At 38.7% G+C, this 18,330-nt stretch overlaps 1 protein-coding gene across 6 annotated transcripts in view; it reads right to left on the bottom strand.

The window, feature by feature from the left end:
* Positions 1–18,330, bottom strand: part of Drosha (drosha ribonuclease III) — a 107,124-nt gene that overhangs the window by 55,784 nt on the left and 33,010 nt on the right. For all 6 annotated transcript variants that reach the window (XM_027401240.2, XM_027401241.2, XM_035440620.1 and 3 more), the window contains exons 13-16: positions 17,608–17,679; positions 15,978–16,059; positions 14,985–15,059; positions 2,934–3,103 (exon numbers count right to left, since the gene is read on the bottom strand). In XM_027401240.2, the coding sequence (XP_027257041.1) occupies positions 2,934–3,103; positions 14,985–15,059; positions 15,978–16,059; positions 17,608–17,679 (399 nt within the window). The remainder of the gene's footprint in view (positions 1–2,933; positions 3,104–14,984; positions 15,060–15,977; positions 16,060–17,607; positions 17,680–18,330) is intronic.

Genomic DNA, 18,330 nt, shown 5'->3' with positions numbered 1-18,330 from the left:
TAAAAACTGGAATGTCATCCCTGCAAGTCTTTCCCATTTGGCATAATGAACAGTAATTTTTCTTTTGCAGTCTATACAGAACTAATAAGGTGCCTGGATAGATATAACTAACTTTCCCTCAACCTCTCCCAGGCACAGGGGAAGCGTTCTGCATTGCAGTAAAGTTGTGCAGGCTTAGTCTGTTGTAGTGTCATAGTTAAATGACTAATACACTGCTATTTAAGATAAATGCCTCTACTTAAATTCTCCATTAGTTAAGAGTGTATGTTTATACTCCTTAAGTCCACACATTGAAAGGTATGATGAAACACAGACAGCTCATTCTAAGATTTATTTATTTTATGTGTATGAGTGCTTCATACATATGCATGTATGTACACTACATGCATGCCTGGTGCCCTTAAGGTCAGAATGTCCTAAATTCCCTAGAAGTGGAGGTAGGACTAGGGACTTCCTACCTGTAGGCTCCCAGCTTGCCCAGCCAGCTGACAAATACAACTAGATGACAAAGGATAGATTTATAGAAAGTCACTCACATGGTTAAAAAATGTCAAATTTTTAAAAAATGTACATTACTTAAAAATAAAAATCTCACTACTAGCTTGAGAAAACTGTCTTTGTTCTCAAACATCAAAAATTAGATGATTTTGATCACAGGTAACCTAAACATAAAATGACAAGAATGCTTATTAACAGTAGCAACATGTCATGTGTACAAGGAATGCTACTGAATTATTTACATATCATGCTATTATATTATATTACCAAAATCTACAGAGGTAGTGTGTACCTACATTTGCAGCTACTCAAGTGGCTGAAGGAGGAAGATAAAACACTAAACAAAACAAAACAAAAAAACAAAACAAAACAAAACAAAAAAACCAACCCTGAGGTATCTCCAGAGGCCATATGTGATACACAGACATAAAACCCCAGCACAGGTAGGAAAAAGCAGGGGCTTAAGGGAAGCCTGGGCTCATAAAACCTTGACTCAAAATACCAAAAATTGGTTTTTAAAAATTAAAAATCATTTCTAAATTATGAGGATAGTGGGCTGGGAAATGAAGCAAATTCTAGACTTTGGCCATAGCCTACAAATCTATCATCCCATCTCTCTGTAAGAATTTAAAGCATTTTCACTAATGACCAAAGAGTTCTCAGGCAGAGGCAAAACTGTCAGGGAGGAACATTAATTATTTTAAGTCTGCAGCAAGGAAGTATTTAATGTGACCATAATGGCTTGAAAAACTTAATAAATTTCACAATGTCCTTGCCACTGGGCAATCTTTCAAAACGAGTCCTGTACAGGATGAAATGCAGTGTCATGCCTACTTGGCCCTGTGAGTAACATGCACCCTTCTGAAGAGTATGTAATGAAAAGCTGCTTCTATGACAATAAACTATCTTTGCATAAATAGTAACAAATAACTGACTTCATCATCATGTCCCTATGCCTAACAACTACATTTCCTTCCCTAATCTATTTCCGATTATTTTCCAATATAAGCTTTTTATCCTGACTGGTCTGGTTTCTTTCACTAGCTACAAAAAAACAAAACAAAACAAAACAAAACAAAACAAAAAAACCCCTTCACCATCTCAACAATATACATTAATCACACCAATAATAATACAATTTCTTCATTTCTGTGACTTTGTAGCATTTATGGCACACTGATCTCTGCTAAAACTAGAGGTTTTAGTGTAAGGGCTGCTAACTAAACATTCATCACAGGCTGTTTGCCTCACAGACAAGCTTCCCCAGCGTGGCTCACACAGTGGTTCACCAGCAAACCAGTTGCATGATGGCTGGATGACAGGGCAGTGACCAGGAAAAACCTGAAGCACCCGGGACTTTTTTAAACTGTGACTCCTGGGCCCATTGTCTGGAACACAGGCTAGTCAGGAACTCACAACCTGCCTCCCTCAATCTCCCAGTTGAGACTACATACATCATACCAATTGGTAGAATGGACATGCGTGCACGCACAAACACACACACATACAACCTCTCTCTCTCTCTCTCTCTCTCTCTCTCTCTCTCTCTCTCTCTCTCTCTCACACACACACACACACACACACACACACACACACACACACACACTTTACTGACTAACCCATCTTCTCAGGTCCTACATGAATATATTTTAAACCCCATTTCTACAAAAGTTCATCTTGATGAAATGCCAACACATAATAGTTTTAGGAAATAAAGGAAAAATTATTCAATGTAATACAAAACAATGCTATGTTTTATATAAGAGCTACTAATTTTCTAATTTTTATTTGTATTCTTTAAAAAATAACTTTAGAAGCCTGGTGTGGTAGTTCAAACCTTTGTCTACCACTTAGGAGGTTGTATAAGCAGGACTGAGCTCAGGGTCTGCATTGTTCCGGGCCAGCCTAAGCTATACACCAAGGCACGGATTAAAAAATTAGTATCTTTATGATCAATAACAAAAGAATACATACCATAAATAATGAGTACTAAGAGGCAATTTATTTTTAAAAAAGCATAAGCTGGCAAAAAACATTTAAAATATGAATTTTCACTAGAAACTAAAATAAATATGAAACTAATTTCTTCCACTACCAAACTGGCAAAGGGTTTTTTGTTGTTAAGCTAATATGAGCAGTATGAAGGAATGAGTATTCTCATATAATCCACAACCCTCCTGGGGAAAGTTAGAAATGTACACTGAAAGTCTTCAAGGTACACATCTTCAGGCAGAATAAACATATAGTCAGGTGAATTAACTAAATATGACCAAATTCTATTATTTTTTTATTTACTAAATATTTAAAGAAAAATTATCCAGAGGACAAGAAGTTACAGGACTCAAAACACACTCCATGTTCTTACTGCTTGTGTGGATCATCCAAACAAGAAGAGGATGACTCACAACGCAGACTGTGTAAGCGCCAGAACTCACCGTGCCAGGGTTGGTAACAATCATGCCTTTGCACTCTTCTGCGTATTTCTGCCACTCAAGCTCCTCCCACTGGAGCATATTAGCGATTTCCTCCTCAGGTACCAAAGCTTTGCTGCACCGCAGCAGGTAGAGGAGGATCTGGTGCATTGACAACACTTCCTTGCCACCATCTTGAGTGAGAATACAGGGGGTAGGAGAGGAATAAAGCCACTCAATTAACAGCAAGGCATCAACTCACTAATGTAAAACAAGACAACGGCTATAGAAGAGCACATATAAAAAAGTAATTTAAATTTACATTGTTCAGCCAGGTGCCAAATAATACGAACACCATTTGTCTCACTGATGAACAGTGCTCATAAACCATCTCATTTACTAAAATGGGAACAACAACATTATAAATGATAAAGGCTTTATTTGTGAGGTATGAATACAAAAAAAGGTGCTTGCCTAAATAAATTTAAAGCAATCTAGCATAAGAAACCACAGTTTATAATAAACAGAATCATGTTATGCCTAAATATTTTATCATCCTTTCTAGGGTAACAGATGAAAGCTTTTCAGAGACGATGTTACTGTCTTAGGGAAACTCTAAGCTTTATGGGATATTTATAGATGTTTTCAATAAGATATTGTTGCATTATGATCTAATTTGGGGGTGCTAATGTGCTGCACCTGCCATGATGAATGGAGCTGAAGAGCCTGTACTAATATTATAGAAGACCATTATGGAGTTAGTACAAGGATAAAATACCAACTGTCTGATGTTTACAAGTACAGGGGACTGAAAGCAAAAAAAGACATATTAAAGTAGCTCAGAAAAGGGCAATCTGTACTCTCTCTATAAACCAAAAAACATGCAGTGCATGTGGGCCCCAAGATGGGGGCTGTGGGTTTCTGCCTCCTCTTCAGATTTAGCTTCATAGCCAACGTGGGCTGAAGATTGTTCCAGAGAGGACAATTCCTACCCTTCCCTTAACATGAGCTATGTTAGAAACTAGGATCAAGCCCAACAATGAGTGTTCAAAGAGAAGCAAGAAGATCCTACTTGGTCAGAGGAATTACTGGCACCTAGGAATCTGGAGGGTAGAAAACACAAGAGTTCAAACTATACAAACTGTTGTTGGCTAAGAACCCTGATGGGTCAACATACTGGAAAGAAAAGAATAAAGATCAAAATCTCTGCCTCGGGTGTTGCTCTGGAACTGAACACGGCCACCATTTACATACAACACATGTACGATTATCCATTCCTCCTCACAAATACCCACAGTTAGCATTTACTGAACACCTATCACCTGGCAGGCACCATTCTAGGGGTCCTGGGAACATTATCAGTGATCCAAACGACTAAGTCCTGCACCTTCCTAAAGCTGACATCCCAGTGGAAAGGAACAGACATTCAAAAGCAACTATATAAGAGGTCAGGACAAGACGAGCTATGAAGGAGAAACTACCTATGAAAGGAAACAGAGGATCATCAAGGAGATGGGCATGATGGCTCATGCCTATAATCTCAGCACTCAGGAGGCTCAGGCAAGAAGACTGTGGATTTAAGGCTAGCCTGTGCTACATAGCAACACATGGTAAAAAATGATACATAATCACATTACATGTAACATATACAATTATATATAGCATATATATAATACATAAGTAAATATAATATACATTAGGTATATATTAAGATAATCTAGTCAGAGAAGGCATCTTTGAAGAGATACTCAAAATAAAAGGACTGAAGGTATGCTCAGTGGTAGAGGGCTTCCCTAGCATGGGTAAGGTTTGCCCCTCAGCACAGAAAGAAACACAAAAACAAAAAACAAAACTTTGAACAAGAGCCTTTCTACCACAGCTACCTCAATGTGCCAATTTCCTTTCCTGTTGCTGTGGTAGAATACCCGGACAACAGGGGAGAAAGGGTTATGTTAGCTCACACCTCTGCAGGTTACAGTTCATTAGACTCAAGTCACAGCTACAGGAACTTCTAACAGCTAGTCACACCAGAGCCACAGCCAAGAGCCCGAGGAGAAGGAATGGCACATATGTGTGCACTCAGCTAACTTGCTCCTCTTCCATACAGTCCAGAACTCAGGAATGGCGCCACCAACTCTTAGGTTTTTCCACATGAATTAACATAATCAAGACAATGATAGCACAGATATGCCCACAGGCCAACCTAATGTACGAAATCCCTCATGGAAACTCTTTGCCCAGGTAATTCTAGACTTGTAAAGTCGACCAACAATCACAACAGGTCTCATCAGAAGAATCAGCAGAAGTCCACAGACCTCCTGAGATGGGTATGTTCCAGGAATTGCTAGGCAGGTATGGAGGACACATTAATTACGCAAGAGAGGGTTAGAGGGTCAAGAGGTCAGCAACAATTGAAGAGCTTTACAGCATTCACTATGAACTTGGTTTATTTTACAACTAGAGGATATTTTCTAGTATTAGGTGCCAGACTCTGTGAGTGACCTCATGTTGCAATTATGCTTACTCCAAACAAAATCCATAAATCTCAGGCTCTCAAGTAGTACATAAATAATGACTAATCACAAAAGCTCTAAAAGATAACATTTTGAAAACAAATTATCTTCATCAAAGACCACGAGCCTCTTAAAAATATACCTAAATACAAAGAAACTACCCAAAGACCTGTTCTATCTGACTCAAGATCACTGTTCACAGTGGTGATATTTTTATGCCTTATTACTAGACATTTATCTTAAAGCCAATATTCACTTTTGATTAGCAAGTTCTCATGGCATTATAGACAGAGAGTTGAGTCCCTCAAAATTAGTATGTTGACATCTATCCTGCTTTCATGTCTGTTGTGACTAATTAAAAAAGAAAAGAAAAGAAAAACAATCTGGGGGGACCAGCAACATAGCTCAGTGGGTAAAGGTGCCTCCCACTAAGCCTGATGAGCAGAGTTTAACTCTGGAACCCACACAGGAGAAAGAAGGAAACAGATCACATAAGGTGCCCTCTGCCCTCTCCATGCATGCATGACACACCTGAGCATGTGCTGTGTCTCATGTGCACCTGGACATACAAATACACACAAAGAAGCAAATAAATTTTAAAAGGAAAAAGGCAACTTTTTTTTTTTTTTAAATGGGGCTTTATTTTAAGCTTGCAATTCTGGGGGTACGGTGCTTTATTTGGGGGAAGTCAAAGCTGTAGGGACTTGAAGCAGTAGTCCCATCACATTAACAGTTAAAAGCAGGCAGAAATGAATGCAAACATGCTTGCATGTGCTCAGCTCGCTTTTTCTTTTATACAGTCCAGGACCCAAACCTAGCAAATGGCAGAGCCCATTTTTTAGGCTGGGACTTATCATACCAACGAACATAATCAAGACAATCTTCCACAGACAGGACCATAGGCCAACCTAATCTAGGCAATTCCTCACTAAGACTTTTTCCCAGGTGACTTCTAGACTGTGTCAAGTGACGATTAAAACAAAATCTTAATCCCCAGTGGGAAGGTATTAAGAGACTGGTCCATAGTGAGGTGACTCAGACAGACAGGTGAATAAGGACTTCAGACTTGGGGATTCTGTTTGGGGATAGGCATGCTCACAACACCATGCTCCTACAGAAGATAAGACCTGCCTTCCCTGCCACTTTTCTCATCCTCTGCATCTCGCCCTCAGGAATGCTGCCTGCATGAGAAAGGTCTGCTGCTACGTTCCTGTAATCCAGTTCTTCAGTGACAGAGGCAGGAGGATCACTGCAAGTTTGAAACCAGCCTGGGGGGGGGGGAGGGAGAGAGAGAGAGAGAGAGAGAGAGAGAGAGAGAGAGAGAGAGAGAGAGAGAGAGAGAGACCATGATGCATGTTACCCTCTCGGGTTAACAGGCAGACGAGGGACACCAGAAAGTGAATATGTGACTACACTCTTCATGTGCCTACACACAGAACAGCAGGAAGGTGGCAGAGCTTAACTGCCACACTGATTAGACTCACCAAGAACTAAGGAAAGAACATGCTAATATTTCACTTGTAAGTGTGACACTTATAGTATTTGACTCTAAAGTGTGCTGAGTTTATTTGGGAAAACTGTGGGTTAGAAGGATAAGGAGTAGAATGTTGTCTGCCTTAGGATCTGGGAAAATACCCATATTTTAATGGGGGAGACGGGAGAGGCACGGAGAAAGGAGCAAATATAAACAGATACAGCTAGAAACAGCAACAGCAGTTCTCTGCATGCAGTTATGTCTGGCTGACCCCACGGCACTTCACATACAGTGAAATAGATGAGAAGTAACTAAAGTGAAAAGGCTAAAAGAGCTACTGGCAGAGGAAAATAGTTAAGTATAAACCAACTGTCTCTTAAAGTCTTAAATTCTACTAAATAAGTGGTGTGAGTACTGCCCAATTTAGGACAGGAATATCGGCAAGATAAAAACCAAGGCCAATAAATGCTTATAAAGACGCCAACTACCCAGTTTCAGTTTGGCTTCAGAGCAAACCTGCTGATGAGAAGGTAGTGAGTTCTATAGCAGTACAGAAACTGGACATAATTAAACAAGCAAATACACATCAGGTGCAAAGCTGCTAATGCTAAAAATCTACTGAATAATTCACATGACAGCTACAAAAAGATAGTTATTTACAACTGTGAAAGAAAGGAGAATCTCAGGACAGATGAGCTGAGGAAAAAGGTTGATCCAGGAAGGGGACAAGGCTCTGCTCCGTGTTTGGTACCAGGATGCAATCTTGATGGAAATATTAGAAGAGGTAGACAAAACCTAAGAGTCTTGTGCCAGCGCACGGATCACAAGCTGTATCCCTCACACCCGGCCTAGCAGAGAAAGACCGTAATAAATATTTGTGCATTGACTTTCAGAAACAGATTTATCATATGGCCACTTGCTCTCATGCTGCCACGAATTTACCAAAGCTAATGAAATGGCTCTTTGGGTTTGTCTGTTTTGCTGCATGTTTATGTTGGGGATTTATGGAATTATGTCACTGAAGGCAACAAAGTAATTTTTATCTCGTTGGCTAGGATAAATAGGACATGATACAAATGAGAAATTAGAGCGGGTAAGCTAAGGTTAGCAGGAATTCTGCCAGCTCTGGGGCTGGAACCGTGACAACGGCTCATTATTCGGGAAGAACTGGAGTTTGTGTTTCAGGGAATGAATCTGGACAGTCATTAATGAACTGACAGACTTTATAAACTGTTTCTTAGAGACCCAGCTCCCTCCGTTTATATTGCTAGGTTATTTGGAAGAGGAGAACAATTTGGTAGGGAATCTGTATTAAATATATGGCTGCTGGAACAAGTATTTATCAATGATATAACAAACACCCAATTCAAAGAAATATAAAAATACCTTCCCCCCTTTTTTTAACCTAAGATTAACTATATTACTACATCTTCCACATATTCCTACCAAGATGATTTGGCATGATTTTATTTTCTAACATTGGTATTCATAACAAGTATTTTTTTATTTCAAAATGTAAAGTTAAATTAGGAGCTAGAGATGGCTTAGAAATTAAGAGCACTTGCTCCCATTGCTAAGGACCTGGGTTGAGATCCCAGTGCCCATATGTACCTAACTCCAGGTCAAGAGAATCCAATGTTCTCATCTGGTCTCCAGGGCCATCAGGTACACATACTGGTATAAATACATACAGAGAAAACACTCATAACATAAAAATTTTAATTTTAAAAATAAAATAATTTTAGAAAATTTAAAGATGCTCTGTCAATTCAAGTTTCCCCAAATACACTTACTTCCTAGAAATGTTGAATGAAATACCCTCTCATCCTCCTGGCTTCCTGCCAGCCATACCTGACAACTACTGCTCCAGGTGGGGCAATTTCCAAAAACCAATTTGCTAGACAATCGACCTGCAAAATCAACTCAGGATTTCCCAGCTCACTCCAGTAAAGATGTAGGCGGTGCAGACTCTCCTCTACAGTTACTTCCTGTTCCTGTCAGCTTTGGTCAGAGTAAAATCTTAAAACTTCGTCTAGTTCCTCCCAGTTATTTTACAACCAGAGGGAAGAGCAGGCTACCCGAGGAACAAATGGAAGAAAATAAATACAGCAGCTGCTCTAGGACTTGGTTTCTGGCAAACTGGCACACACTGAACAACGCCTAGTTTACACTAGCAAACAGGGGTTTGTACATATGTGTAAGGCAACTGAGATAGACGTCTTCAAATCAGAAAAATTATGATGACTGATGACACTTTAACATTCAATTTAATCCCAACACTAGGGAAAAAAAAGGCAGGTGGAGATGTTGTGAGTTTAAGGCCAGCCTGGACTACATGAGTTCCACATAAATATAATAAACACATAAAAAAAAAACACGAATCGCTTGAAATATAGAAAAATCTAGTCTCTCAAAAATTCAAGAAACATGCACATACCAACAATGGCATTAATTTTTGTGTATTTGATGGGCAAAACTATAAATGACAGATAGTACTCTTAAGTCAGTAAGTAACTTTTTCAAAAGAATACTTACTATTTCTCCAAAATTCTTGGTCAAAGGTATAAACTGGTATGTACTTTTTCAAGAGGTAATCTGGCCACTTTTTCTTAGTTAAAATGTTTGTAGTCTATTAACAAAGCAATCTTATTTTTAGAATTCTATCTTTAGAAGCACAAAATACAAATGGACAAATGCACAAGACTACTGCTGAAGTAGTCTATGGAGTGGGTAAAAACAAGAAACCCTCAAAACCCTCATCACCTGAACAATTGCCAGAAAAGTCATATCCATCTATAAAACAGAATTCTCTTCTTTGTCAGTATTAAAAATGACACAAAACATTTACTCAGAAAAATGTCTGAGGCATTTTGGAGTGAAAAGGGCAGGTTATATAGCATGCGCGACAATCTCATTTGAAGAGCAAAGCATAATATGCCTCCCTCAGATTAAAACATGAGCAGAAGTATGTGCTCAGTTTTCAAGTTATATTATCTTGTATGTTTGTATACACTAACCAAGGAATCCTGATTAAGGGTAGACGACAAAACACTCCAGTTCTGTGAAGAAATGTCTTCAATAAATAGTATGTGGTAATTGACATCTACATTGAAAATGAAGAGTTTGGGCCTATATTTTATACCAATTATCAAAAGAAAATCAAGACAGTATAAATTTAAAATGAAGAAGACATGGAAGAAAATCATCGTGCCATTAGAATAGGCAAGATTGAACAACAAGACACAAAAAGCTATAGCAATGAATAACCCACAAAAATAAGCTAGAGTACAGACTTAGGATTAGGAGTTTCTGCTCATCATGAAGCACCACACACATTACAAAAAAGCAATTTATGGAGAATATGTTGACAGACATCACCTCTCACAGACAGCAGACAGGCTTGCGCCTGTAATCCCAGCACTCAGGAAACTGAGGCAGAAGGACTGACAAGAGTTCAAGACCAGCCTGGGTGACACATGAGTTCCCCCCAGCCAGAGCTATAGTGAGGAGACTGTTTCAAAGGAGAGAAAAGGGGCCTATTGAAGATGCTCGGCAGACAGAGGCACTTCACGAAAGCTTGGAGACCTAAGTTTGGTCCCCAGATTCCACAAGGCAACAGGAGAGAACCAATTCCTGAGACTTACACTCTGACTCAATGTGTGTGTCATGCCACACCATGCCAAGCACACACAAGCGCACGCGCGCGCACACACACACACACACAAACACACACACACACACAAACCTTTAAAAACATAAAAATTTAAAATTAAAAAAAAATGCCATATACAGTATTTTTACAAATTCTGCAAATAAACATGGAGAAAAATAGACATTACTCAAGTAAACAATGGGCAAGATTTGAACAACCACTTCAAAAAATAGTAAGAAATGGTGAGTTAGTGGATAAGCTGACACACCATTTCATTCGTCACTGGAGTAAAGCAAAACAAACAAACAAAACCTTGTGGTACTTCTCAACAGCAGCAGAAGGGCTAAACTGAAAAAGATGTTGAAGCAGCTCATGGTCTGGCCAAACAACACTAAAGAAAGAAGAGGTATGGGGAGGAATGGAGAGTGGGGAGTGAGTGAGGTGTCAAATGTCAAGAATGTGAATTTTTACACACAACTAATAGCACAATCATTTTTGCAAACTGAAGAACCATAAAACACCAATAATTTCCACACCGATATATAACTAAGAAGACATATGCAGAAGACACATGCCTTTAGTGAACATATATATGCTACTTTAATATAACATATATTTCACATATCTATGAAATCTGACAATATTCAAATGTTCATTAATCAGATAGTTTATTTTAATCATTCCATATAAAATGGCACATCCAGGCAAATGAGTCAACTACAATAACTGCAACAGAAGATTTCTCAAAAACATACTGAACGAAAGAAAATATAGAATTCCAGTTTATATATTTCAAAAGCAGGAAAACCTAGTGCTTAGTATTGCAGGCCAGAAGAGTGGTCTCTACCAAGGTAATCGACAATGAAAGGGCAGGTCCAGAGCAGCTTCTCAGACACTGGTGGTCTTGATCTGGGTACTGAAAACAGTAACGTCTACTTCATAAAAAGTCAGTGAGTCCCATCCTTAGGATATATGTACTGTCAATATCTTGCCGCAGTTTGGTTAAAGCTTTACTTTAGAAAAATGAGATACAGTCTAAAGTCATGTCCCCATGAACATACCCAATCTGATGTGGTTTTGGAAGCTAAGCAGGGTTGGGCACAGTTAGAACACGGGTGGAGAAAAACGAAAGACAAAAGCCAGGCTTGGTGATACATGCCCATAATCCTAACACTTACTAACACTTAAGAGGCTGAGGCATAAGGAAAAAAATTGAGTTTCAGGCTAGCCTGGGCTATGTAGTGAGTTTTGAGGCAACCTGGGCTACATAGTAAGAATGTCATCTTAAAAGTAAAAGAAGAAGGACTGGAGAAATGGCTCAGTGGTTAAGAGCACTGACTGTTTTTCCAGAGGTCCTGAGTTCAAGTCCCAGCAACCACATGGTGGCTCACAACCACCTTGGATAAGATCTGGTGCCCTCTGCTGGCATGCCCACAGAAGACTATATACATAATAAATAAATAAAACCTTTAAAAAATAAAAATAAAAGAAGAAAAAGATGAAAGTAGGGTAGAGGCAACTGTTTGAAAAGCAACTTCATGAATAACTAAAACATCAATATCTACGTACTGTCCGGCTAGAAAGAAGGCTGTGTATTCAAGAGTACTTGCTGCTTCTGCAAAGGGCCTGGGCTCATTCCCAGCACCCACACAGCAGCTCTCAACTATCTGTAACTCCATTTCCAAGAGATTTTATGTCCTCTCTTGTCATTTGTGGCACCATTTACACACATGGTACATATACATAAATGCAGGCACTCACACATACATATGAAATAAAAATAAATAACGTGCTATTATGACCCACTAAGTAAGATCAGTAAGCAAGTATTTATGGAGTCCCCAATAGCTGCTAAGAATCACATTATCACTGATATTGCAAAAAGCAGATGGTTGCACACATCTGTAACTCTAGAATTGGAAGAGACAGACATCAAGATGTCAAGTTTAAGACTCTGTCAACTGAGGAGAGGGAGGGACAGAAGGGAAGGGGGCAGTGTTTATTCTTGGCCTTAAAGGAGGGACTGGTTAATGTGTTTTACAAAGAAAATAAAGTAGGAAGGAGACAAGAAAGGGAAGGACCTGCCTGAGCCTAATGTTAAAGAGCAACAGCATCTTTTTCACGCCAATATAATTGCTGTGCTTCCTTTGATAAGAAATCTGGCACTATAGAACAGAACCCTTAAAAACATACCCATCTGCTCAATGAATTATTTAAAAATAGGATGTAAAACTAATATAACTATATAAGAGAAAAACCTCATGCATAGAAACATATGGAAATATATATCAAATATGGCTTTTCATTCCCTTCTTAAAATGATCTTTAATGAAGTCATATTGTGACAAACAAATCAACCATGTGCCACCCAGTACAAGAAGAACTTTATACACTGGGTATTGTTCTGTAGCCTTCAAGCTTTTTAAAATCTGTATATTTTCAGGGACAAGTCTAATATAAAAGCAAATCCTGTTTTAAAATAAAGCAATAGACCTTTTCATTTCTGACAGCCTAAATGTTACCCTATAGTTATGAGAAGCATTTTGTACACTTGAAATCCCATAAAGGAAGATTTTTCTGTATGATGGTTTTAAAACGCCTACTTTCTTATGGGTGTGTTTGGTGATAAAATGCCAAGAGGCAGAGAGGTACAGAAGGGACAGGCTTTCCAGCAATGTCCCTATTTTCTAGGACGCTTGTTGTTGAAGCTCCATTATGAAATCAAAGATCCATTTACTTGAAATGAAACCAGAAGCAACAAGGAAAAGCAGCTTCTGAATGCATTTCCTAAATGAAATCAACAATAATCTCAAAAACACAAGTGCTGTTCTCCTAGCATAAAAATAAGCCAGTGTGACAGACCTGAAGGGAAAAAAAAAATGGAGTATCCTTTTCTAAATGTCTCCAGGGAACCAGCAGACAAATAAAAGCAACTAACAGAAACCAAAGGGAGCAAAAATAAATAAATAAATGAACAAACAAACAAATAAATACAAACAAAAGGATGGCACCAAGAGCCCAGGCCTCACCTCAGGAAGACTATGAAACTGTAATGTGTCCTCTGCACTGCTCTGCAGAAGACTGACACAAGGCCTTGGTGGACTGGACAGGGAGGGAGGGCATCTCTCACTGAGCAAAACTTGTGTTGAAACAGACTAAGAACACTTGAGCAAGCCAGCATCTGTCAGGTTCCAAAGCATGAGGAAGGCCTGGCACACCAATCTCAGAGCAAGAGGCAGGAGCAACATGAGTACAGGATCTCCCAAAGTGATCTGGAGCAAAGTTACATTAAGACGAACTCTCTAGCTCGGGTGCAGACAAATGGAAAGCAGCAGCTGTATGTCCTTCCTCTAATTGCTCAGTTTTCACATATTAGAAAAGGCAGGAAGGATGACACAGCCAGTGGTAATGGCACAAGGGACCAAAGTGACAGAAAGATACAAGTGAGAGAACTTAGTAAAGAAAGCAAAGCAAGGTGGCTGTGCACACGAGAAGGGGTGGAGTCAGCTGAAACAAGGGGATAAGAGAATACAAAAGATGTCACCCACAGGAGACATACTGGAGCTCAATTCCAGGAACAAATTCATTTCAAGTGTTTGCATGATTCAAGGTTTTACCCAAGGACTCAGTGGCTCAATTGTAGCAGCCATTAGAGTAGAAAAAGGGAAACCATTACCCAGCTCCGGGAGGAATGGCGAGAAGCAGTCACTCAGCTGACAGCAGTGCTCTGTGAGACTACACAACGTTCCACAGAGCAGGTAACTGCTAAGATCTCAGACAGAGACTGCACAGCACAAGACTTCAAGAAAAAGACTGCAAATAAGGCTTCTGAAGACTTCATAAAAAACCCAAACATTAATGACAATATTGCCATATCTTACAAGTATATTCTTGAAAACAAATCAGAAAACAACTAAACATTATGTTACAAACTAAACTATCATTTACTTATATATTTTAATTTAATGAGAGAAGAAATTATGTATTCTTTTTCATTTCGAAGTAATTTAAACTTATCTATCAAAATAGAAGATAATACTTAAATCCTACCACCTTAATATAACTATTTTTGCAGTCATTTTAAAATAGCTATAAGTACATAAATTAAATTTTCCACTAGTAGTTTCCCAATTGACCATATGCAGAATTAAGCAATATGTATTTTTCTATTTTTTAACACTTTCATGACATTTTACTAAGTACATCTGCAAAGTATATAGATCAATTCATCTATTGCTCACCAAATCTAGGAGTATGGTAAATTATAAAAGGTATAAATCAGCATGTAAAGTCTTACATCTCCAAATTCAACCTGTGAAGTAGATAATTAGAAGCATCCAACATGGAAAAGTTGTCCCTAATGCCTGAAAGGAGAATGGCAGGCTTATTTTCAGACACACAGTCACACCAGGTCACTGACAAGCCAAAAGATTTACCTGGAAGAAACCGTACAAAACGTGGCATGAAGTGAAACCGTGGACAGCAGGGAGGACTGTCTTCAAACAAAGGACCTACAGCAAACAAGGAAAAAGAACACAAGAAAGAAATCAGACAGCCTCGGGGAGCTAGCACTGCAACTTAATTCCCAAGATTTATGGGAACCACAAAAAAAAAAAAAAAAAAAGCCCACCACAAGAAGCAGAGACATAAAACGTGCCACTCCCCCCCCTGCTTCAATAGCTCAATCCATCATCAGCAACTGCTGGGGCATCCAGTGAGGACAGCAATAAGGGGCCGAGGGCAACTCAAGGGGAGAATGAAAGCCAAGGAGCCCATGCTACAGAAAGTCACTTTTTAAGTAAAAAGTATCAACATCTTTGTTATAATTGAACTACACTATTATGTAATATGTGCTTATATGCTAATTCCTTCAGTTCTTAATTAATACACCAAAGGAACTAGACGAAGCTGTTAGTTTGGGAAACCATTTATCAATGCACTTGGTTTTAAAAAGCTGCTCATTCATTTCATTTAAAAGCTAGCTTCAAAGAGTCTTCCTTCAATACACAACTTTAAAAACTTGCGGGAACACAGACACCTGCAAGATTAAGTCTTTAGTTTGCATATGTATGTTTTAATGTATGGTATCTAACTTAATAAAACCGTTATCTTACAAGTTTATTACAGTAATGGTCATGATATTTAAAATATTAGCCACTGGATTTTTTTCCTTAATGCACATAAACAAGGTAGTTATATTAGTAATAACTGGCACCATCTTTTGGATAATAAGCACTGACAAACTACATGAAGCAAAATCCATAACCACATATTCCTGTTGAATGATAGCAAGTATTCTTACAGATGTCCCATTTTTACTTAGGTACTTACAAAATAAAAACAACTATGCCCTCACCATTTCATGTGAGTTTTTATATACACTGTGACATACATCTTAGAATTACTTTTCTGTAAGCCCTATTATTTACCTTTAAGATTCCAGTCATATAATTCCAAAATATCTCTGAATAGGAACAGTGAAAACAGTTCAAGTCCTTTTACACAAAAATTCTGAAAAACAAGTCAAAATCAAATTACTATAGATCTTCAAATATATATTAACTGAACTTTTAACTTGTCCTAGCCAAGTATCTCAAAGGGTTTGTTGAAACTATAATAAAAGCATTCCCTACACAGCTTGGCCACTGCCCTAAAATGGCTTGCCGATTTCAAAGAGAAATGAAGTAGGCAATAATGCCATTAGGATTTCTACAAAAAATGTCCACTCAGCTCTTTTTAGTGTACAAATAAAATAGTGGAAACTTAAAAGTCTTACTTCTATCATGTTTTTCTAATCTAATTGTAAGACGCACAAGAATCTCCTTGGAACTTTTTGTGAATTCTGGTTACACAAATACCTGCAAGCTGAATAGCTTGTCCCCCACTCTCATCCCATCTACCCTACCCTCACAACCCAGGATCACTGTTGCCAAGTTACCAAAAAAGCAGAAGTCCTTTGTATCAAAAAAATTTTAAGTGTTAACAGAGGCAAATAAAAGGGCTGAGAAAAACTGCAGAACTCTACCAAAATTCCTCCTACAGACAAGCTAAACAGATGACATATCTGCAAGTGAGTTTTGTCTCCTAAGTCTTCCACCTACTTGTTTTGCTCAGGATTCATAAATCAACCTGCATGAGATCACGTCAGGAATCATAAAGTTTTACAACAATCAGTGAAGGCTTATGACCTTAGAACCAAACAGAAGCAAAACAAAAGCTAAAAATTCCCTACACACAGAAGGAAGGGGCAGCCCTTGCTCTTTAAGGCCATTTAAATGCAGGTACAATGAACCGACTGGCCCAGAATGAAAGAGGCAGTAATTTAGTATGCACATCAGGCCCATCAATCCCTCCTCATTGCTCCCTGCCATCCATGACAGCACTTCCCAGTTAAACAAATTCCAAGAGCCAAAGGCTCTAGAAATCGACCCCAACACCGACACATCAAGCACACAAGCTTGTTTGCTGTCTAGCTGTTATTTCTTAGTGTGATTTGTTGACGACACTAAATTCAAGATCAGGCAATGAATCATTCTGAGATTCACATTAATCTTACTTTGGAATTTTAAATCTCTTGCATATATTTAGATAAATCTGCTGTTTAGCATCTGCAATGAAAAACAATTAGGAAAAAAATGTAAATATATGGGAAGAAAAATGAATCGAGCACTGATCTTGTCAGTGGAGATAATGAGTAAGATTATTCCAACAGCTCTTGGATTCAGCTTTACTACTACATTCCTCTCTCTGAGACTGGCCAGGACCCAAGCTCGGTCCCTTAAGCAAAAGCGAGAACAGATGTACGGTGACTATCAGCAGATGCAGCATGAGCAGATATGGGTTCAGAAATAGGTCAACGAGTTTACAATTCTGAACAGTGGTACCAGAGCTACATTACAGCAACCCTTTTGACAGTGAACATGGTATTTTAGGGGTCTCAAGTGGCAAAAAGCTGCAGTTGACCAACTTCAATTGTGTTTCTTTCTTTTTTTTTTAAGGAAAAAAAAGATTATGAAAACAGTAAAATACATTAAGCTGTTAAGCAATCCTTTCTCTTACCTCAGGCATCATCTCTTCAATAAAATGAATTGTGTAGTCTATGTTGAATCTAATCACTTTACACAGTGGAATCTGCAAGAAAAAGAGCTGTTGAATTTCCCAGAATTCCTCTGCAGGCTCACAATGCAGAGGTTGCTATCTGACTCAGAGGGCCATGAACCAAATGAAGATTTACCTTCACCCACCCTGGCCATGGCATTCAACTGCTTTCTCTTTTTGTTTTTTGAGATGGGATCTCACTCTGTAGCCCTGGATAGCCAGGAACTCCTGTGTAGACTACACAAGGTTGGCCTCAGACTCAAGAAAAATTTGCAAGCTTCTGCCTCCTGAGTGCTGGCATTAAAGGTAATGTGCCACCACACCTAGCCCAAAAAATACTGCATTCTAATGGCAAGAGTTAGAATTAGAATCTCTCTGACCAAGCTTCTATGAGATAGGAATATTGGTGCTTCACTAATGTGATTAGCAGAGCAATACAAACATGACAAGAATACAGTAAACCCAAACATGTCACCTCTAGAAAGAAATAAGAAACCAAACTTGTGCTAATTTTACCTTTAACTTTTCACACAGGTCTAGAATGGCAGCACAATAATGTATCAGTTATATAATAAAAACTTAGTTCATTGCTCAGTGCACAATACGTGCTGCCTGTCTGATTCTGGGGCAAGAGCAGCTGTGGTAGTAAGTACAACAAGAAAGTGTGGGGTGTGTGTGTGTGGC

Source organism: Cricetulus griseus, chromosome 2, assembly GCF_003668045.3.
Source record: "Cricetulus griseus strain 17A/GY chromosome 2, alternate assembly CriGri-PICRH-1.0, whole genome shotgun sequence".
NCBI classification, from domain to species: Eukaryota; Metazoa; Chordata; class Mammalia; order Rodentia; family Cricetidae; genus Cricetulus; species Cricetulus griseus.
This window is presented reverse-complemented; position numbering and strand designations above follow the sequence as displayed.